The sequence below is a fragment of the Crinia signifera genome, chromosome 4, assembly GCF_055691185.1.
Source record: "Crinia signifera chromosome 4, ASM5569118v1, whole genome shotgun sequence".
Classification (NCBI taxonomy): domain Eukaryota; kingdom Metazoa; phylum Chordata; class Amphibia; order Anura; family Myobatrachidae; genus Crinia; species Crinia signifera.
Window position 1 is genome coordinate 458,173 of NC_139220.1, and position 23,867 is coordinate 482,039.

The 23,867-nt window shown below is 45.0% G+C and overlaps 1 protein-coding gene across 1 annotated transcript in view; it reads left to right on the top strand.

The window, feature by feature from the left end:
• SLC15A5 (solute carrier family 15 member 5) overlaps window positions 1-23,867 on the top strand; it is a 114,535-nt gene that overhangs the window by 23,757 nt on the left and 66,911 nt on the right. The window contains exons 4-5 of the mRNA XM_083179525.1: window positions 8,682-8,902; window positions 20,609-20,795. Coding sequence (XP_083035651.1) covers window positions 8,682-8,902; window positions 20,609-20,795 — 408 coding nt within the window. The remainder of the gene's footprint in view (window positions 1-8,681; window positions 8,903-20,608; window positions 20,796-23,867) is intronic.

The window sequence follows — 23,867 nt, forward strand, 5'->3', positions numbered from 1 at the left end:
TTTTACCATGCCCTGTGCCCATACCCTGTTACCCTCTACCTTGCCCTGTGCCCGTACCCTGTTACCCTCAACTGTGCCCTGTACATACTAATGTGATGCCCAGCACAGTCCTCCCCCTCTGCCATACCATGTTACCTTTTACCATGCCCTGTGCCCATACCCTGTTATCCTCAACTGTGCCCTGTGCTCGTACCCTGTTACCCTCAACTGTGCCCTGTACATACTAATGTGATGCCCAGGACAGTCCTCTCCCTCTGCCATACCCCATACCATGTTACCTTTTACCATGCCCTGTGCCCATACCCTGTTACCCTCTACCTTGCCCTGTGCCCGTACCCTTTTACCCTCAACTGTGCCCTGTACATACTAATGTGATGCCCAGCACAGTCCTCCCCCTCTGCCATACCCCATACCATGTTACGTTCTACCATGCCCTGTGCCCATACCCTGTTACCCTCAATTGTGCCATGTTCTCGTACCCTGTTACCTGCTACTGTGCCCTGTACATACTAATGTGATGCCCAGCACAGTCCTCCCCCTCTGCCATACCCCATACCATGTTACGTTCTACAATATCATGTGCCCATACCCTGTTATCCTCAACTGTGCCCTGTGCTCGTACCCTGTAACCTGCTACTGTGCCCTGTACATACTAATGTGATGCCCAGCACAGTCCTCTCCCTCTGCCATACCCCATACCATGTTACCTTCTACCATGCCATGTGCCCATACCCTGTTACCCTCAACTGTGCCCTGTGCTCGTACCCTGTTACCCTCAACTGTGCCCTGTACATACTAATGTGATGCCCAGCACAGTTCTCCCCCTCTGCCATACCCCATACCATGTTACCTTCTACCATGCCCTGTGCCCATACCCTGTTATCCTCAACTGTGCCCTGTGCTCGTACCCTGTAACCTGCTACTGTGCCCTCTACATACTAATGTGATGCCCAGCACAGTCCTCTGCTCTACCATACCCTGCGCCCATACCGCTACCCTGTACCATAACCTTTGCCCATACACTGTTACCCTCAACTGTGCCCTCTGCCCATACCCTGTTATCCTCAACTGTGCCATGTGCTCGTACCCTGTTACCTGCTACTGTGCCCTGTACATACTAATGTGATGCCCAGCACAGTCCTCTCCCTCTGCCATACCCCATACCATGTTACGTTCTACAATATCATGTGCCCATACCCTGTTACCCTCTACCTTGCCCTGTGCTCGTACCCTGTTACCCTCAACTGTGCCCTGTGCCTGTACCCTGTTACCTGCTACTGTGCCCTCTACATACTAATGTGATGCCCAGCACAGTCCTCTGCTCTACCATACCCTGCGCCCATACCGCTACCCTGTACCATAACCTTTGCCCATACACTGTTACCCTCAACTGTGCCCTGTGCTCGTACCCTGTTACCCTCAACTGTGCCCTGTGCCTGTACCCTGTTACCTGCTACTGTGCCCTCTACATACTAATGTGATGCCCAGCACAGTCCTCTGCTCTACCATACCCTGTGCCCATACCGCTACCCTGTACCATCACCTTTGCCCATACACTGTTACCCTCAACTGTGCCCTGTGCTCGTACCCTGTTACCCTGCTCCTGTGCCCTGTACTTACTAATGTGATGCCCAGCACAGTCCTCTCCCTCTGCCAAACCCCATACCATGTTACCTTCTACCATGCCCTGTGCCCATACCCTGTTACCCTCTACCGTTCCCTGTACATACTAATGTGATGCCCAGCACAGACCTCTGCTCTACCATACCCTGTGCCCATACCATTACCCTGTTACCCTCTACCATACCCTTTGCCCATACACTGTTACCCTCTACCATTGCCCTGTGCCCATACCCTGTTACCTGCTACTGTGTACATATTGATGTGATGCCCAGCACAGTCCTCTCCCTCTGCCATACTCCATACCATGTTACCCTCTACCATGCTCTGTGCCCATACCCTGTTACCCTCAACTGTGCCCTGTGCCTGTACCCTGTTACCTGCTACTGTGCCCTGTACATACTAATGTGATGCTCAGCACAGTCCTCTGCTCTACCATACCCTGTGCCCATACCGTTACCCTGTACCACAACCTTTGCCTATACACTGTTACCCTCTACCATTGCCCTGTGCCCATACCCTTAATGTGATGCCCAGCACAGTCCTCTACCTCTGCCATACTCCATACCATGTTACCTTCTACCATGCCCTCTGCCCATATCCTCTACTGTGCCCTGTACATACTGATGTGATACCAAGCACAGTTCTCTCCCTCTGCCATATATTGTTACCCTCTACCTGCAATATATGTGAAAAAATATATAAAGACTACCTTAATACAAAGTATTGAAGAAAAAACGGAGGCCCTTTGGGTGACCATAGAAACAGGGGAGAAGGCGATTCTTCGTATAGGGGTGATCTACAGACCACCAGGTCAGGAAGAGGAACTAGACAAGAGCTTATTGCAGGACATCAATAAAATGGCATTAAAAGTAGAGGTGATAATCATGGGAGACTTTAATCTACCTGATGTAAACTGGGAGCTGCCTGTTGCAAGTTTCACCAGAAGTAGGGACATGCTGAATTCCTTGCAAGGAGCATCCCTCCAGCAATTGGTGAGGGAGCCCACTCGTAAGGACGCAATATTAGACTTAATACTTACAAATGGTGACAGAATATCTGACATAAATGTGGGTGAAAATCTGGGATCCAGTGACCATCAAGCAGTATGGTTCAAAATAAAGACAGAGACTGACTCATCGCACACAAAAACAAAGGTGTTAGATTTTACGGAAGGCTGATTTTGTAGAGATGGGAAACTCTGTAAGGGATTCTTTGGCAGAGTGGAAGAACTTGGAAGGAGTGCAGGATAAGTGGGAAAAATTAAAAAGTGCAATTCTAAAAGCAACAGAACTTTGTGTCAAAAGAGTTAGGAAAAACACAAGAAAAAGAAAGCCATTGTGGTTTGCAAAAGAAGTAGCAAGTATTGTGAAAGCAAAAAAGTTGGCCTTTAAGAAATTTAAACAGACGCAGAAGAATGAGGACAAAGAGGTGTATCTTGTTAGACAGAAGGAGGCTAAGAAGGTAATCAGATGTGCAAAAGCACAGGCTGAAGAGAAAAGGGCCCTGTCAGTGGGTAAAGGAGGGGAAACTTTTTTTAGGTATATAAGTGAAAGGAGAAAAACAAAAAGTGGAATAATTAGACTGAAGACAGAGAGTGGAAGTTTTCTTGAGGGGGACAATGTAATAGCAGATAATATTAATAATTATTTCTGCTCAGTATTCACTGCTGAAAGAGAGGGGAAGGGGCCACAGTTAAGTTGCAAGTATAGTCAGAAAACTGAGGGAGAGACAAGTACATTTACAGAGGAGAAAGTCCTCACAGAACTCTCAAAACTGAAAGTGGATAAATCAATGGGGCCAGATGGGATACGTCCAAGGATACTAAAAGAGCTTAAAGGGGAGCTGGTAAAACCAATAACAGAATTATTCAACCAGTCACTAGCTACTGGAGTAATCCCAGAGGACTGGAAAACAGCGAATGTAGTCCCACTGCACAAAAGTGGAAGCACGGAAGAGGTAAGCAACTATCGGCCAGTGAGCCTTACATAAGTAGTAGGGAAATTGATGGAAACACTCTTAAAACAAAGAGTTGTAGAATATCTCAAAACCAGCAATTTACAGGATCCAAAACAGCATGGGTTTACTGGGGGAAGATCATGTCAAACAAATCTTATTGACTTTTTTGACTGGGTGACTAAAGTAATAGATCAAGGTGGGGCTGTAGATGTAGCTTATCTAGATTTTAGTAAAGCTTTTGACACTGTCCCACATCGCAGACTGTTAAATAAACTTGAAAGCTTGGGATTGGATTCTAAGATAGTTGAATGGATAAGAGCGTGGTTGCAGGACAGAAAACAGAGACTTGTAGTAAACGGAGTACAGTCAAAGGAGGGAAAGGTTACAAGTGGAGTACCCCAGGGATCTGTACTTGGACCTTTGCTTTTTAATATCTTTATTGGTGATATTGCAAATGGAATTGAGGGTAAAATGTGCCTTTTTGCAGATGACACAAAGGTATGCAACAGGGTAGACACACCAGGAGGGGTAAAACAAATGATTGAGGATCTAGGCAGATTAGAGAAATGGTCAAGAGAATGGCAACTACAGTTTAATGCCAAAAAATGCAAAATCATGCACTTGGGTCTCAGAAATCCAAAGACTCAATATAGTATAAATGGCACTATAATGGAAACTACTGAGGAAGAGAGGGATCTAGGTGTCACTATTTCAGGGGACTTAAAAGCAGGTAGACAATGTAACAAAGCAATGAAGAAGGCAAGTCAGATGCTTGGTTGCATAGGGAGAGGTATCAGCAGTAGAAAGAAAGAAGTAATAATGCCACTGTATAGGTCATTGGTACGACCTCACCTTGAGTATTGTGTGCAGTTCTGGAGGCCATATCTCCAGAAGGATATAAATACATTAGAGACTGTACAAAGAAGAGCAACTAAAATGGTGCATGGCCTACATCACAAAACGTACCAGGAAAGACTAAAAGATCTTAATATGTATACTTTAGAGCAGAGAAGGGAAAGGGGGGACATGATATAAACTTTCAAATATATCAAGGGCTTTAACAAGGTACAGGTGGGAGACATTCTTCACAGGAAGAGGAGCAACAGAACACGAGGACATGCACTGAAACTAGAGGGAGGAAGATTCAGTTGAAATGTGAGGAAGAATTTTTTCACAGAAAGAGTAGTAGATAAGTGGAATAGCCTCCCAACAGAGGTGGTAGACGCAAATACAGTAGTACAACTTAAACATGCTTGGGATAAGCATATTGATATCCTTACAAAAAAATAAGGATCAAATATGGGTTGAGGTAACATGTTTAAAAAAAGGGGCAGACTAGATGGGCCAAGTGGTTCTTATCTGCCGTCAAATTCTATGTTTCTATGTTTACCTTGCCCTGTGCCCATACCCTTTTACCCTCTTCCATGCCCTGTACATTGTGATGTCCTGCCCAGCAAGTCCTCTTGCTCTACCATACCCTGTTACCCTCTACCATACCCTGTGCCCGTACTGTTACACTGTACCATAACCTTCGCCCATACACTGTTACCCTCTACCAAAACTTGTGCCCGTACCCTGTTACCCTCTATCATACCCTGTGCCTGTACCCTGTTCAAAACCTTGTGCCCATACCCTGTACCATACTCTGTGCCCATATTCTGTTACCCTGTAATATATGCTGTTACCTTATACCCCACCCTGTACCCGTACCCTGCGACCCTCAACCATGCCCAGTACATAGTAAGCTCCTGCTTAGCACAGTCCACTTTCTCTACCATACCTTGTGCCCATAAATTGTTACAATGTGCCATACCTTGTGCCCATACCATGTTACCCGGTACCATCCCATGTTACCCTGTGCCCATCCCATGCTACCCTGTGTTCATACCCTGTACCATAGGGGAGAGAGATTTGGATGAAATCTGCACACAAGTTAGTAAACCCAAAGTGTTGGGGGTAGTACCGCTATATTCATTGGGTTTTAGCGGGGGTGCTATCCTATCAACTAGATTAATGTAGTCAAGGAAAAGAGAGAGAGTAGTTGCGGAGGATGCACACCAAAAGAAGAGAGAGAGGTTTTTTCTGGAGTTTACTCCAATTTTATTCAAAAGTGGGGAATCCTATTAATCTTTAATAATGAATGGATTCAGGATTGCCCACTGTAATTTGCGAAATCAGGGAGAGGTTAAAAATGCCGAACATACAACATACAAATACATGACATATGTGAGAAAAATTGTTAGGAAATATGTGCTAAATAGATTTAAAATGTAGGTAGAAGGGGCTGATGGAAATGGTGCTGATTCTAGACTTGGGATATGGTTCACCAGGATATATTGCAGGAGATATGATTTTACAACCAGGTAGTCTGTCTCAGATATCTATGTGTCATTGGCTATATTGCTTGACTTGATATCTGGTAGATAAGCTATGCAATCCTTGCCGGACCCTTATAAGCACTAGTTGGTACTCTGCTGGTGTGTGGAATTATTAAGCTACATATACAGTTAATTTAGTTATTATAGATGGTGGTACATCTTTTGTATCTGCAATTCATAAAGGAGGGTGGTACAATTAAAGCGGAGAAGGCCGCCTAAGTGATATTTATGCCACTATGTCGTATATGTGGGCATGTACATGTCACACAGTTTTTATTCATTTGAATAATTTTCTGGATGTAATTGGTGTACCACAGTTTATTTTGAGTTAAATATGTCGCTTAAATTCCAGTTTATTTTTATTTTATGTATACAGTGTCAACTGCATACTTGGCATAAAGCCTAAGCACACCACAGATGATTTTATAACACAAATAGAGTGATGTGGCTGTGTTTATTGATACTTTTGTGGTTTAATTCTGACCCCTAGTGGTAAGAGGAAAGAAATCCTGTAAGCCAGCTAGTCTTTGTCAGATACAGACTGCTGGTTCAGCATATATAGTACCAATCTTATAGGTGCGGGTATAAGCACAAGTCTAGTTTATTTACAATTGATAGTACATTAAACCGCACCCATTTACAGCCCTCTATCTAACACTACAGACATTGGAACACGTGTTTCGCATATACAGCTTCTTCAAGCCAACCAATAGACTGTCTCTCCGTTGGTTTATTTATTTAAATGGCCCGCCAATCAATATTGGAGTAATAATCACATGGTTCTCTGAGAACCAATGTTTAATCGTTGGTCCGGCTATTGTTGCGGGTGAATTTCGCCCTTACTGTGGCGTCCCCGACGGTGACGTCATCACGCCGATCACGTGATCGGCGTGTCGCGTCATACGTCGTGTCACGCGGTCCGTCTGGACCAATCCTGCGGTACATGTGTTAAATCCGGAAATAACCTCTTTGGTGTGTTAGCCCTGTATTGAGCATATATAATAACACTCGAGTTATTATTGCTCTTAGGTCCATAATATACAATGTCAGTTCATCGGGATTAATTGGTGAGACTGATCGGATGTTATTCTTTTGATATATCTATTGTTGGGCCTCAGAGCTATGGGGTTGAGTGTTTTATCATTAATGCTCATTAAGTTATGCTTTATCCCCAGAAGCGGGGGCCCTGTACTGTGTATAGGTGATACTGAGGATATTCAATCTGGATGCATGCTCCCCTGGAATCAAGCCCTGTATTGGGCATATGTGATATCATTATAGGTTTATGGTACCCTGTTGTCCACTAAGTGTGTTGTGATATTATGGTATTATTGGTTGGGGCTGATCTCTTGATGCCCTGTTCTCATATTTTAATACACTGTATCTATAAGGGTGGTAGTTTTATTTGACACTTTGTAATTGATTGGGAATATATTTCTATTAAGAAGAATACTAAAAATGTAATTTTTTTTTTTTATTGAATACATTTTTTTTTTATTTTTGACAAAAGAGTGGTGTTGTTATTTCACGTGCCCTGTAGTGTTAAAATAGTGAATGGGTGACCAAACAAAAAATAAAACTTAAGAAAATGATTAGTGATGAATACGATGGTATGGTATGCGACGCGATATCGTACGATAGTGCACGATGGCATACAATTTTCAAATTGTATGCCATTGTACATGGCATACAATGCCTTACGATGCGATGCGATTAAACATTGTATAAGCACCCTAATGGGTGCTTACAATGTTAAATGCACCCCCACGCCACCCCCCCACTATAAATGTGAACCCGAAGCGTGGCGAGCGCAGCGGTATGCGTCCTACGACCTTTTCATACCCCCACTATCCACGTCGGCGTGGAGTTGAGAATAGAATAGTGTGGCGAGCGCAGCGAGCCACCGAGCCCGAAGCGTGGCGAGCGCAGCGAGCCCCGCGGATACCTGTGAAGCCCGCGAAGGGACGCGTTTACCTGTGAAGGTATCCGCGTCCCCTCGCTGCGCTCGCCACGCTTCAGGCTCGGTGGCTTGCTGCGCTCGCCACACTATTCTTTTCTCAACTCCACGCCGACGTGGATAGTGGGGGTATGAAAAGGTTGTAGGACGCGTACCGCTGCGCTCGCCACGCTTCGGGTTCACGTTTATAGTGAGGGGGGGGGGTGGCGTGGGGGTGCATTTAACATTGTAAGCACCCATTAGGGTGCTCAAAAGCACCCTTTAGGGTGCTTATACGATTTATTTTATCGTATAGGGGGTCAAAATCGCATCGCATGCCATCGGGTACATGGCATGCGATACGTTCATCGTACGATGGACATCGGTGGTGCCGCCAAAATACACAAGTATCTTAAATCTATTTAGCACATATTTCCTAACAATTTTTCTCACATATGTCATGTATTTGTATGTTGTATGTTCGTCATTTTTAACCTCTCCCTGATTTCGCAAATTACAGTGGGCAATCCTGAATCCATTCATTATATCCAGAAAAAACCTGACAAAAAGCCTTTCTTTCTTCTTTTGGTGTGCATCCGCCGCAACTACTCTCTCTCTTTTCCTTGAATACCCTGTACCATACCCAGTGCCATACCATTACCCTGTGCCCATACCCTGTTACCCAGTGCCTCTACCCTGTTACCCAGTGCCCATACCCTGTACCATACCCAGTGTTTTACCCTATACCATTTATCATTGAGCATGTGACTGACGCTTAGTGATTGCAGGTGGCTCTGTGCGGACGACCATTGGTGTGTATGTGAATGCTGCACAGATGTGTTGTATTCACTATCGTCATGTTGGGGGACATGTTTCCACCTGGCTGGATCGCGCAAAGGAATACAATGGAGGCCGCTACAGCGAGTCCCACGTGGAGAACACTAAGGCGTTGACAAAGCTTCTCCCATTGTGTATCCTACAAGTTCTGTACAGAATTTGCGCCACGCAGGTGAGTGAGGGGGCAAAGGGCAGAAAATCCTGCCAGGATGTAGGGAAGCTACAGGTGTCCACACACGGCGCAATGGGCATCGTTAGAACAAAACGCACCATGGGGTCATTTACTAAGATGTGTATTCTACCTCACATGTGATGTTGCTACGGGCAACCAATCAGATCCTGTCTACTATCTTCTAGAGGGTGCTACATAAATAAGAAGTAGATTCTGATTGGTTGCCTATAGCAACATCACATGTGAAGTAGAATACACATGTAAAGGTGCGTACACATGGGGCGATATATTGCTCAATGTCTCCAGAGATGGTCACTGATGATAAGAAACCTCAGCCGGCGGTGCCGCAGAGGGAATCAGCTGGTCGCAGGAGGGATTATAACTGGGCTGAAAACGGGAGCGCGTATAAATCGCCGGGGCACATTCCCATCACTCGCCAGCGACCATATTGCCAGCTATATCAGCCCATATCGCTGCCGTGTGTACATGGCTTTAGTAAATTTCCCCCCATGTGTGTGCACCTTAAGTGTCACTGTAACTATTGCACACAGCGCACTGGTTACAGGATGAGAACTCTGCCATGGTTCTATTTAGTCATCTCTGACACAAATGTACCAGGTTGCGGTCGCTATATTGTTAGTTGGATGTTTTGTGAGGCTGCGGTCGCTGTACTGTTGCATGTGTTGTGAGGTTGATGTTGGTGTACTGTAAGTTGCATGTGTTGTAATGTTGTGGTCGCTGTACTGTTAGTTGCATGTGTTGTGAGGTTGCGGTCACTGTACTGTTAGTTGCATGTGTTGTGAGGTTACGGTCGCTGTATTGTTATTAGTTGCATGTGTTGTGAGGTTGCGATTGCTGTTCTGTTAGTTGCATGTGTTGTGAGGTTGCGGTCACTGTACTGTTAGTTGCATGTGTTGTGAGGTTACGGTCGCTGTATTGTTATTAGTTGCATGTGTTGTGAGGTTGCGATTGCTGTTCTGTTAGTTGCATGTGTTGTGAGGTTGCGGTCACTATACTGTTGCATGTGTTGTGAGGTTGATGTCGGTGTACTGTTAGTTGCATGTGTTGTAATGTTGTGGTCGCTGTACCGTTAGTTGCATGTGTTGCGAGGTTGAGGTCGCTGTACTGTTGCATGTGTTGTAAGGTTGCAGTCGCTGTATGGTCCGTTGCATGTGTTGTGAGGTTGCGGTCACTGTACTGTTAGTTGCATGTGTTGTGAGGTTGCGGTCGCTGTACTGTTAGTTGCATGTGTTGTGAGGTTGCGGTTGCTTTTACTGTTGTATGTGTTGTGAGGTTGTGATTGCTGTACTGTTAGTTGCATGTGTTGTGAGGTTGCAGTCACTGTATTGTTAGTTGCATGTGCAGTGAGGTTGCGGTTGCTGTACTGTTAGTTGCATGTGTTGTGAGGTTGCAGTCACTGTATTGTTAGTAGCATGTGCAGTGAGGTTGCGGTTGCTGTACTGTTGCATGTGTTGTGCGGTCGCTGTATTGTTACTTGCATGTGTTGTGAGGTTGCAGCCGCTGTACTGTTAGTTGCATGTGTTGTGAGGTTGAGGTCACTGTATTGTTATTTGCATGTGTTGTGAGGTTGCAGTCGCTGTATTGTTAGTTGCATGTGTTGTGAGGTTGAGGTCGCTGTACTGTTAGTAGCATTTGTTGTGAGGTTGCGGTCGCTGTACTGTTAGTAGCATTTGTTCTGAGGCTGCGGTCGCTGTATTGTTAGTTGCATGTTTTGTGAGGTTGCAGTCGCTGTAGTAGTAGTACGTTTATTTATAGTTGCATGAGTAGTGTTAGTTGCATGTGTAGTGAGGTTGCGATTGCTGTACTGTTAGTTGCATGTGTTGTGAGGTTGCGGTCATTGTACTGTTGCAGGTGTTGTGAGGTTGGGATCGCTGTACTGTTGTATGTGTTGTGAGTATGCAGTCACTGTATTGTTAGTTGCATGTGTATTGAGGTTGCGATCGCTGTATTGTTAATTGCATGTGTTGTACGGTTGCAGTTGCTGTATTGTTAGTAGCATGTGTTGTGATGGTTGCGGTCGCTGTACTGTTAGTAGCATTTGTTGTGAGGTTGCGGTCGCTGTACTGTTAGTAGCATTTGTTCTGAGGCTGCGGTCGCTGTATTGTTAGTTGCATGTTTTGTGAGGTTGCGGTCGCTGTAGTAGTAGTACGTTTATTTATAGTTGCATGAGTAGTGTTAGTTGCATGTGTTGTGAGGTTGCGGTCATTGTACTGTTGCAGGTGTTGTGAGGTTGGGATCGCTGTACTGTTGTATTGGTTGCGGTCGCTGTAGTAGTAGTACGTTTATTTATAGTTGCATGAGTAGTGTTAGTTGCATGTGTTGTGAGGATGCAGTCACTGTATTGTTAGTTGCATGTGTATTGAGGTTGCGATCGCTGTATTGTTAATTGCATGTGTTGTAAGGTTGCAGTTGCTGTACTGTTAGTAGCATGTGTTGTGAGGTTGTGATCGCTGTATTGTTAGTAGCATGTGTTGTGAGGTTGCAGTCGCTGTATTGTTAGCATGTGTTGTGAGATTGCGGTCGCTGTATTGTTAGTAGCATGTGTTGTCAGGTTGCGGTCGCTGTACTGTTAGTTGCATGTGTTGTGCGGCTGCAGTCGCGGTATTGTTAGTAGCATGTTTTGTGAGGTTGCGGTCACTGTATTGCTAGTAGCATGTGTTGTGAGATTGCAGTCACTGTATTGTTAGTAGCATGTGTTGTGAGGTTGCAGTTGCTGTATTGTTAGCATGTGTTGTGAGGTTGCGGTCGCTGTATTGTTAGTAGCATGTGTTGTGAGGTTGTGGTCGCTGTATTGTTAGTAGTATGTTTTGTGAGGTTGCGGTTGCTGTATTGTTAGTAACATGTTTTGTGAGGTTGCGGTCGCGGTATTGTTAGTAGCATGTTTTATGAGGTCGCGGTATTGTTAGTAGCATGTTTTGTGAGGTTGCAGTCGCTGTATTGTTAGCATGTGTTGTGAGGTTGCGGTCGCTGTATTGTAAGTAGCATGTGTTGTGAGGTTGCGGTCGCTGTATTGTTAGTAGCATGTGTTGTGAGGTTGCAGTATTGTTAGTAGCATGTGTTGTGAGGTTGCAGTATTGTTAGTAGCATGTGTTGTGAGGTTGCGGTATTGTTAGTAGCATGTGTTGTGAGGTTGCGGTCGCTGTATTGTTAGTAGCATATGTTGTGCAGTTGCAGTCGCTGTATTGTTAGTAGCATGGGTACTTATGTAGTAACTGGGCTGCCGATTTTGAAATCGGGTCCATCGCATCGCATCGCACCCGACCAAATCGCATGCGATGCGATGCGATGCGATGCGATGGACCCGATTTTTCCATAGGATTCAATGTTAAAATGGACTGAGTCCATTTTAACATGGAATTCAATGGGAAAAAGGGGTCCTTTTCATACCCCTACTATCCAAGTGGGCATGGAGTTGGATATAAACCTGTGGCGAGCGTAGCGAGCCACCGAGCCCGAAGCGTGGCGAGCGTAGCGAGCCCCGCGAGGGGACACAGAATACCGTCCCCTCGCGGGGCTCGCTTCGCTCGCCACGCTTCAGGTTTATATCCAACTCCATGCCCACTTGGATAGTAGGGGTATGAAAAGGACCCCTTTTTCCCATTGAATTTCATGTTAAAATGGACTCAGTCCATTTTAACATTGAATCCTATGGAAAAATCGGGTCATCGCATCGCATCGCATCTGATTGTATGCCTTAACTTAAGGCATACAATCAAAAAATCGGCAGCCCAGATACTACATAAGTACCGTAGCATGTGTTGTGAGGTTGCAGTATTGTTAGTAGCATGTGTTGTGAGGTTGCAGTATTGTTAGTAGCATGTGTTGTGAGGTTGCGGTATTGTTAGTAGCATGTGTTGTGAGGTTGCGGTCGCTGTATTGTTAGTAGCATATATTGTGAGGTTGCAGTCGCTGTATTGTTAGCATGTGTTGTGAGGTTGCGGTCGCTGTATTGTTAGTAGCATGTGTTGTGAGGTTGCAGTATTGTTAGTAGCATATGTTGTGCGGTTGCGGTCGCTGTATTGTTAGTAGCATGTGTTGTGAGGTTGCAGTATTGTTAGTAGCATGTGTTGTGAGGTTGCAGTATTGTTAGTAGCATGTGTTGTGAGGTTGCGGTATTGTTAGTAGCATGTGTTGTGAGGTTGCGGTCGCTGTATTGTTAGTAGCATATGTTGTGCGGTTGCAGTCGCTGTATTGTTAGTAGCATGTGTTGTGAGGTTGCAGTATTGTTAGTAGCATGTGTTGTGAGGTTGCAGTATTGTTAGTAGCATGTGTTGTGAGGTTGCAGTATTGTTAGTAGCATGTGTTGTGAGGTCGCGGTATTGTTAGTAGCATGTGTTGTGAGGTTGCGGTCGCTGTATTGTTAGTAGCATATGTTGTGCAGTTGCAGTCGCTGTATTGTTAGTAGCATGTGTTGTGAGGTTGCAGTATTGTTAGTAGCATGTGTTGTGAGGTTGCAGTATTGTTAGTAGCATGTGTTGTGAGGTTGCGGTATTGTTAGTAGCATGTGTTGTGAGGTTGCGGTCGCTGTATTGTTAGTAGCATATGTTGTGAGGTTGCAGTCGCTGTATTGTTAGTATGTGTTGTGAGGTTGCGGTCGCTGTATTGTTAGTAGCATGTGTTGTGAGGTTGCAGTATTGTTAGTAGCATATGTTGTGCGGTTGCGGTCGCTGTATTGTTAGTAGCATGTGTTGTGAGGTTGCAGTATTGTTAGTAGCATGTGTTGTGAGGTTGCAGTATTGTTAGTAGCATGTGTTGTGAGGTTGCAGTATTGTTAGTAGCATGTGTTGTGAGGTTGCAGTATTGTTAGTAGCATGTGTTGTGAGGTTGCGGTATTGTTAGTAGCATGTGTTGTGAGGTTGCGGTCGCTGTATTGTTAGTAGCATATGTTGTGCAGTTGCAGTCGCTGTATTGTTAGTAGCATGTGTTGTGAGGTTGCAGTATTGTTAGTAGCATGTGTTGTGAGGTTGCAGTATTGTTAGTAGCATGTGTTGTGAGGTTGCGGTATTGTTAGTAGCATGTGTTGAGAGGTTGCGGTCGCTGTATTGTTAGTAGCATATGTTGTGAGGTTGCAGTCGCTGTATTGTTAGCATGTGTTGTGAGGTTGCGGTCGCTGTATTGTTAGTAGCATGTGTTGTGAGGTTGCGGTCGCTGTATTGTTAGTAGCATGTGTTGTGAGGTTGCAGTCGCTGTATTGTTAGCATGTGTTGTGAGGTTGTGGTCGCTGTATTGTTAGTAGTATGTTTTGTGAGGTTGCGGTCGCTGTATTGTTAGTAGCATGTGTTGTGAGGTTGTGGTATTGTTAGTAGCATATGTTGTGCGGTTGCAGTCGCTGTATTGTTAGTAGCATGTGTTGTGAGGTTGCAGTATTGTTAGTAGCATGTGTTGTGAGGTTGCAGTATTGTTAGTAGCATGTGTTGTGAGGTTGCGGTCGCTGTGTTGTTAGTAGCATGTGTTGTGAGGTTGCAGTCGCTGTATTGTTAGTAGCATGTGTTGTGAGGTTGCGGTATTGTTAGTAGCATATGTTGTGCGGTTGCAGTCGCTGTATTGTTAGCTGCATGCAGGGGAGACTGACGTGGTCGGTAACTACATTTTTTTTTGTTCACACGATTCAGTTGAGTCCGGTTCCGGTGTGTAATGTGTGTACATATTGTGTTTATATGTACAGGTTGCATCTGGATACTTCATTCAATCTATGAACTCAAATTTGAGTGTAAATGGGGTTCTGCTGCCGATTGCGGTAATGAAGATTGTTAGTAGCATGTGTTGTGAGGTTGCAGTATTGTTAGTAGCATGTGTTGTGAGGTTGCATTATTGTTAGTAGCATGTGTTGTGAGGTTGCGGTATTGTTAGTAGCATGTGTTGTGAGGTTGCGGTCGCTGTATTGTTAGTAGCATATGTTGTGCAGTTGCAGTCGCTGTATTGTTAGTAGCATGTGTTGTGAGGTTGCAGTATTGTTAGTAGCATGTGTTGTGAGGTTGCAGTATTGTTAGTAGCATGTGTTGTGAGGTTGCGGTATTGTTAGTAGCATGTGTTGTGAGGTTGCGGTCGCTGTATTGTTAGTAGCATATGTTGTGCAGTTGCAGTCGCTGTATTGTTAGTAGCATGTGTTGTGAGGTTGCAGTATTGTTAGTAGCATGTGTTGTGAGGTTGCAGTATTGTTAGTAGCATGTGTTGTGAGGTTGCGGTATTGTTAGTAGCATGTGTTGTGAGGTTGCGGTATTGTTAGTAGCATGTGTTGTGAGGTTGCGGTCGCTGTATTGTTAGTAGCATATGTTGTGAGGTTACAGTCGCTGTATTGTTAGCATGTGTTGTGAGGTTGCGGTCGCTGTATTGTTAGTAGCATGTGTTGTGAGGTTGCAGTATTGTTAGTAGCATATGTTGTGCGGTTGCGGTCGCTGTATTGTTAGTAGCATGTGTTGTGAGGTTGCAGTATTGTTAGTAGCATGTGTTGTGAGGTTGCAGTATTGTTAGTAGCATGTGTTGTGAGGTTGCGGTCGCTGTGTTGTTAGTAGCATGTGTTGTGAGGTTGCAGTCGCTGTATTGTTAGTAGCATGTGTTGTGAGGTTGCAGTCGCTGTTAGCTGCATGCAGGGGAGACTGACGTGGTCGGTAACTACATTTTTTTTTGTTCACACGATTCAGTTGAGTCCGGTTCCGGTGTGTAATGTGTGTACATATTGTGTTTACATGTACAGGTTGTGGAGTCCGGTGTGTAATGTGTGTACATATTGTGTTTACATGTACAGGTTGTGGAGTCCGGTGTGTAATGTGTTGAGTCCGGTGTGTAATGTGTTGAGTCTGGTGTGTAATGTGTGTACATATTGTGTTTACATGTACAGGTTGTGGAGTCCGGTGTGTAATGTGTTGAGTCCGGTGTGTAATGTGTTGAGTCCGGTGTGTAATGTGTGGAGTCCGGTGTGTAATGTGTGTACATATTGTGTTTACATGTACAGGTTGTGGAGTCCGGTGTGTAATGTGTTGAGTCCGGTGTGTAATGTGTTGAGTCCGGTGTGTAATGTGTTGAGTCCGGTGTGTAATGTGTGTACATATTGTGTTTACATGTACAGGTTGTGGAGTCCGGTGTGTAATGTGTTGAGTCCGGTGTGTAATGTGTTGAGTCCGGTGTGTAATGTGTTGAGTCCGGTGTGTAATGTGTGTACATATTGTGTTTACATGTACAGGTTGTGGAGTCCGGTGTGTAATGTGTTGAGTCCGGTGTGTAATGTGTTGAGTCCGGTGTGTAATGTGTGGAGTCTGGTGTGTAATGTGTGTACATATTGTGTTTACATGTACAGGTTGTGGAGTCCGGTGTGTAATGTGTGGAGTCCGGTGTGTAATGTGTTGAGTCCGGTGTGTAATGTGTGTACATATTGTGTTACATGTACAGGTTGTGGAGTCCGGTGTGTAATGTGTTGAGTCCGGTGTGTAATGTGTTGAGTCCGGTGTGTAATGTGTTGAGTCCGGTGTGTAATGTGTGGAGTCCGGTGTGTAATGTGTGTACATATTGTGTTTACATGTACAGGTTGTGGAGTCCGGTGTGTAATGTGTTGAGTCCGGTGTGTAATGTGTTGAGTCCGGTGTGTAATGTGTGGAGTCCGGTGTGTAATGTGTGTACATATTGTGTTTACATGTACAGGTTGTGGAGTCCGGTGTGTAATGTGTGGAGTCCGGTGTGTAATGTGTGTACATATTGTGTTTACATGTACAGGTTGTGGAGTCCGGTGTGTAATGTGTTGAGTCCGGTGTGTAATGTGTGGAGTCCGGTGTATAATGTGTGTACATATTGTGTTTACATGTACAGGTTGTGGAGTCCGGTGTGTAATGTGTTGAGTCCGGTGTGTAATGTGTTGAGTCCGGTGTGTAATGTGTGTACATATTGTGTTTACATGTACAGGTTGTGGAGTCCGGTGTGTAATGTGTTGAGTCCGGTGTGTAATGTGTTGAGTCCGGTGTGTAATGTGTTGAGTCTGGTGTGTAATGTGTGTACATATTGTGTTTACATGTACAGGTTGTGGAGTCCGGTGTGTAATGTGTTGAGTCCGGTGTGTAATGTGTTGAGTCCGGTGTGTAATGTGTGTACATATTGTGTTTACATGTACAGGTTGTGGAGTCCGGTGTGTAATGTGTGGAGTCCGGTGTGTAATGTGTGTACATATTGTGTTTACATGTACAGGTTGTGGAGTCCGGTGTGTAATGTGTTGAGTCCGGTGTGTAATGTGTTGAGTCCGGTGTGTAATGTGTGTACATATTGTGTTTACATGTACAGGTTGTGGAGCCCGGTGTGTAATGTGTTGAGTCCGGTGTGTAATGTGTGTACATATTGTGTTTACATGTACAGGTTGTGGAGTCCGGTGTGTAATGTGTGTACATATTGTGTTTACATGTACAGGTTGTGGAGTCCGGTGTGTAATGTGTTGAGTCCGGTGTGTAATGTGTGGAGTCCGGTGTGTAATGTGTTGAGTCCGGTGTGTAATGTGTGTACATATTGTGTTTACATGTACAGGTTGTGGAGCCCGGTGTGTAATGTGTTGAGTCCGGTGTGTAATGTGTGTACATATTGTGTTTACATGTACAGGTTGTGGAGTCCGGTGTGTAATGTGTTGAGTCCGGTGTGTAATGTGTGGAGTCCGGTGTGTAATGTGTGTACATATTGTGTTTACATGTACAGGTTGTGGAGTCCGGTGTGTAATGTGTTGAGTCCGGTGTGTAATGTGTGGAGTCCGGTGTGTAATGTGTGTACATATTGTGTTTACATGTACAGGTTGTGGAGTCCGGTGTGTAATGTGTTGAGTCCGGTGTGTAATGTGTGGAGTCCGGTGTGTAATGTGTGTACATATTGTGTTTACATGTACAGGTTGTGGAGTCCGGTGTGTAATGTGTTGAGTCCGGTGTGTAATGTGTTGAGTCCGGTGTGTAATGTGTTGATTCCGGTGTGTAATGTGTTGAGTCCGGTGTGTAATGTGTGTACATATTGTGTTTACATGTACAGGTTGTGGAGCCCGGTGTGTAATGTGTTGAGTCCGGTGTGTAATGTGTGTACATATTGTGTTTACATGTACAGGTTGTGGAGTCCGGTGTGTAATGTGTGTACATATTGTGTTTACATGTACAGGTTGTGGAGTCCGGTGTGTAATGTGTTGAGTCCGGTGTGTAATGTGTGGAGTCCGGTGTGTAATGTGTTGAGTCCGGTGTGTAATGTGTGTACATATTGTGTTTACATGTACAGGTTGTGGAGCCCGGTGTGTAATGTGTTGAGTCCGGTGTGTAATGTGTGTACATATTGTGTTTACATGTACAGGTTGTGGAGTCCGGTGTGTAATGTGTGTACATATTGTGTTTACATGTACAGGTTGTGGAGTCCGGTGTGTAATGTGTTGAGTCCGGTGTGTAATGTGTTGAGTCCGGTGTGTAATGTGTGTACATATTGTGTTTACATGTACAGGTTGTGGAGTCCGGTGTGTAATGTGTTGAGTCCGGTGTGTAATGTGTTGAGTCCGGTGTGTAATGTGTTGAGTCCGGTGTGTAATGTGTGTACATATTGTGTTTACATGTACAGGTTGTGGAGCCCGGTGTGTAATGTGTTGAGTCCGGTGTGTAATGTGTGTACATATTGTGTTTACATGTACAGGTTGTGGAGTCCGGTGTGTAATGTGTGTACATATTGTGTTTACATGTACAGGTTGTGGAGTCCGGTGTGTAATGTGTTGAGTCCGGTGTGTAATGTGTTGAGTCCGGTGTGTAATGTGTGGAGTCTGGTGTGTAATGTGTGGAGTCCGGTGTGTAATGTGTGTACATATTGTGTTTACATGTACAGGTTGTGGAGTCCGGTGTGTAATGTGTTGAGTCCGGTGTGTAATGTGTTGAGTCCGGTGTGTAATGTGTTGAGTCTGGTGTGTACATATTGTGTTTACATGTACAGGTTGTGGAGTCCGGTGTGTAATGTGTTGAGTCCGGTGTGTAATGTGTGGAGTCTGGTGTGTAATGTGTTGAGTCCGGTGTGTAATGTGTGTACATATTGTGTTTACATGTACAGGTTGTGGAGTCTGGTGTGTAATGTGTTGAGTCCGGTGTGTAATGTGTTGAGTCTGGTGTGTAATGTGTGTACATATTGTGTTTACATGTACAGGTTGTGGAGTCCGGTGTGTAATGTGTTGAGTCCGGTGTGTAATGTGTTGAGTCCGGTGCGTAATGTGTTGAGTCCGGTGTGTATTGTGTGTACATATTGTGTTTACATGTACAGGTTGTGGAGTCCGGTGTGTAATGTGTTGAGTCCGGTGTGTAATGTGTGGAGTCCGGTGTGTAATGTGTGTACATATTGTGTTTACATGTACAGGTTGTGGAGTCCGGTGTGTAATGTGTTTAGTCCGGTGTGTAATGTGTGGAGTCCGGTGTGTAATGTGTGTACATATTGTGTTTACATGTACAGGTTGTGGAGTCCGGTGTGTAATGTGTTGAGTCCGGTGTGTAATGTGTTGAGTCCGGTGTGTAATGTGTGGAGTCCGGTGTGTAATGTGTGTACATATTGTGTTTACATGTACAGGTTGTGGAGTCCTGTGTGTAATGTGTTGAGTCCGGTGTGTAATGTGTTGAGTCCGGTGTGTAATGTGTGTACATATTGTGTTTACATGTACAGGTTGTGGAGCCCGGTGTGTAATGTGTTGAGTCCGGTGTGTAATGTGTGTACATATTGTGTTTACATGTACAGGTTGTGGAGTCCGGTGTGTAATGTGTGTACATATTGTGTTTACATGTACAGGTTGTGGAGTCCGGTGTGTAATGTGTTGAGTCCGGTGTGTAATGTGTTGAGTCCGGTGTGTAATGTGTGTACATATTGTGTTTACATGTACAGGTTGTGGAGCCCGGTGTGTAATGTGTTGAGTCCGGTGTGTAATGTGTTGAGTCCGGTGTGTAATGTGTTGAGTCCAGTGTGTAATGTGTTGAGTCCGGTGTGTAATGTGTTGAGTCTGGTGTGTAATGTGTGTACATATTGTGTTTACATGTACAGGTTGTGGAGTCCGGTGTGTAATGTGTTGAGTCCGGTGTGTAATGTGTTGAGTCCGGTGTGTAATGTGTTGAGTCCGGTGTGTAATGTGTGTACATATTGTGTTTACATGTACAGGTTGTGGAGTCCGGTGTGTAATGTGTTGAGTCCGGTGTGTAATGTGTTGAGTCCGGTGTGTAATGTGTGTACATATTGTGTTTACATGTACAGGTTGTGGAGTCCGGTGTGTAATGTGTGTACATATTGTGTTTACATGTACAGGTTGTGGAGTCCGGTGTGTAATGTGTTGAGTCCGGTGTGTAATGTGTGGAGTCCGGTGTGTAATGTGTGTACATATTGTGTTTACATGTACAGGTTGTGGAGTCCGGTGTGTAATGTGTTGAGTCCGGTGTGTAATGTGTGGAGTCCGGTGTGTAATGTGTGTACATATTGTGTTTACATGTACAGGTTGTGGAGTCCGGTGTGTAATGTGTTGAGTCCGGTGTGTAATGTGTTGAGTCCGGTGTGTAATGTGTGTACATATTGTGTTTACATGTACAGGTTGTGGAGTCCGGTGTGTAATGTGTGTACATATTGTGTTTACATGTACAGGTTGTGGAGTCCGGTGTGTAATGTGTTGAGTCCGGTGTGTAATGTGTTGAGTCCGGTGTGTAATGTGTGTACATATTGTGTTTACATGTACAGGTTGCATCTGGATACTTCATTCAATCTATGAACTCAAATTTGAGTGTAAATGGGGTTCTGCTGCCGATTGCGGTAATGAAGATTCTAAGCATAATCCCACTCCTAATTCTGGCCCCTTGTCTAGAGAGCATCAACTCATTTCTATTTTCCCGACGTGGATACGGACTACAGCCCGTAACATCGATAGGTATGGTATCCTTTATGTATTGTGGCCTCATTCATCAATGCAGACATGGCTGATAGAATTATGTCGTTGAGCGATTGTTGGCCAACTGCGCACCTATTAAATCAATGGCCGCAAATTCAGGATCACATCTTGGATTTTATTCATTGGCAGTTATTGATATATTTATAAGAGATAAAAAACTATTTGCGAAAATTTAAATAAAAATAAATGATAAAATGCAATACCAGTGGTTACAGCTTTTTTTAATTACTTTTAGGTTTTGAAGGTTTTGCAGAGATGAGGAGTTTGCACGCTTCCATTATATTTCCTTACTGAGAAGCTAACTGTCCCTAACTATTCTCGCGGGTCTCAGCAGACTTCCTCTCCAGCCCGCCGCAGCTATTACGCAGCTACTTCTTGTCGTGGCAGTTCGGGCAAGTTGGAGGCATTTCCCGTCTTCTTTTAACTGCGGCTCCGGCACCAGCAGCCCCTACGGCTGCTTCTGGACACGGCAGTACAGACTTCTGGTCTCTGCTTCCTTGGCCAACGCGTTTCATGCCTTGGGGCACTTGATTATGGATGTACTGTAGGTGCTAACGTCTCATCTCTATTTATTTAAAACATTCAAAAACTTTATTGTTCGTCGATTAAATCCAGAAATGGTTCTGATAATATAGTTAGGGACAGCTGGCTTCACACTACATTATGGCAATATCATTGGAGCACATAAAATTCATCTCTGAAAGAATTCTAGCACTGACCTTTGACACTAGCTGAGCTCTATATTACCCCTAGAAATAAATCCCACGGACACATCTTATCACTAAAACTAACAACAGGGCAACGGCTGCATAAGGTGAAAGGTCACGGGTATTTATTACCTGGTATGACCCTAATTGTAAAGGGATGGCTAGGAAAGAGCTTGGAGACCAGCCTCCGGTCAATGGGTGTTAATAATGGTGGTGACTAGAATGCCCCAACTTCTAACATGGGTGAGGAACGCCCCATCTATCTAAAGGTACGGCACTTGTGGACGATCTCATTGCGCTTTCTATTTCATGGCAAGGACACTTCCATAAAGTGCCCAACTTCCCCCCCACAGAGGCAGGACTCACCAGACATCCTGGCAAAGGGGGCAATATCGCAGAGCGACCATCTGTACCTCAACATGACCGCTGGTCGAGAGCACCTTCCCACCACAGCCAGGTTCTAAATGTACCGCTCCATGTAAACCACTGCAGAACCGCAGCTCGCCAACCCAAACCGATACAGTATAAACCTATGCTAATCTAACTAACTATCCTAAACAAGAAAATAAATCCTGCAGAAAAACTGGCATGCTATGGCGCCATGACAAAAGGAAATCCTTCCTGTAATAGCAGGGAGCATCACGCATTAGGGATGGGTGCCATACGGCAGTACCACCCGAAGATGTAACAACCTTGGAAACTGTGACATTAACCTTCCGCCTGGCCCTCTCCATGGCTAACAAATCACGAAAGCCCCTCCAGTAAAAATGAGGCACAATGTCGGACCCCACTACACACAGCCCAGGCCAACGGCAAAACTAACCTCGTCAAATCGGCTTCCACTCGCAAAATGGGACTAATCCCAGTCACCCGGCCCAAATCATTCCCACTAGGTGGATAAATAACACATCCAGGCGGCCCACCTAGTACAAAGCTAACTCCATAAACTGTCCCAGCTCCGGCCCCTGACACCGAACCAATGTACAGTCTGCACTGCTAACACAACAGGCACCCTAGTTGCTAACGGATGCTTTGAAGCCCAGATAAAAAGGGCATTGAGGGATGGGGGGGGGGGGTGGGGGTGGAGGGGGGCTAAAAAAGAGAACCCTAATCGGTTAACATCAGCAAAAACTTAAACTTTAACACAACCAAAAGTTAGTAACATGTCAGAAGGACCCAAGTGAAGAAGAAAACCTTCAAAAAACCTCCGGTGGACTTGAGGGGGAGCCAATTGTTATTAAATAACTCAGAAAAATAAAAAATGCTGGCCGTTCCAAAATTGAGTGTAAACAATCATTTCTGAGTCTGCACAACAGGTGCAAATTCCCCCTTTCTAAACGTACATAAGATTAAAATGCAGAGAACTTCCAACAACCCATTTCCTGAATGGCGGACGCTGGAAACCCAGCCGCTGCCGCACTGGTGGCAACACCAATATGACACGAATGAGTACCATAATCGATGGCCTGCAAGCCCAAAGCAGCCAAACACAGCCGTAAACTGAAAGCATATTAACGGCAGAGCATCAGCATGTGCCAAAAACTGCAAGGCTAGATCTGGCCTATGTGGCACATACGCCCCTGCCAGCAGCAATGGGCAGATGTCACTGGAAGCCTGAGCTCCCGAAGACACCCAGCGACCCTTGCCTAGCTGATTGGTCTTAGAACGGTGGATCTTGCACATCACCAGTCCGCCCTGGAAGACCATGTCTTTGAACAACAGACCCGAATCAGCAGACCTCTTATTGGCCACCACCAGTTTGCTAACCACTGGGGCAGGGACTTAATATTCGCCTTCAGAAAGTGAGAGATTTGGGAAGAAATCTCCATTTTTTTTAAAGCGGCAATCATGTATACTGCTAAACCAGTTTGCCGCTTTAAAAAAACTGGAGATTTCTTCCCAAATCTCTCACTTTCTGAATCTCTCACCCTATTACATTTCACCTGTGGTGTCTAAATAGCACAAGGTGAATATTAAGAAGCCCTTCAGCCAGCGGTAACACTCGGAGTTCTCCCCCAAGCTCGCTGCTTTCTTAGCATTGTTGAATTCCTTCTTCATGTCAGTTGTTAACATGAAGAGATCGTCAAACTTCCCCTTCTGCTCACCAATACCAGTCTGACACCCAGACTTCAGAGTCCCCCGCTCTTGAGATGTCCCGGCCACAGCCAAAGGCGCAGCCGTGGCGCCGGCAACACCGGAATCGATGACCACACCAGATAGAAGCTGCATCGACGGTCCGTTTAGTTGATGACGTACAATCCCTGTGAGATCCCACCAGAGTGACATCCAGTGGCGACGGCACCAACTGTGGCCCCGGCAGAAATGCATGCATGAGACATCAGAG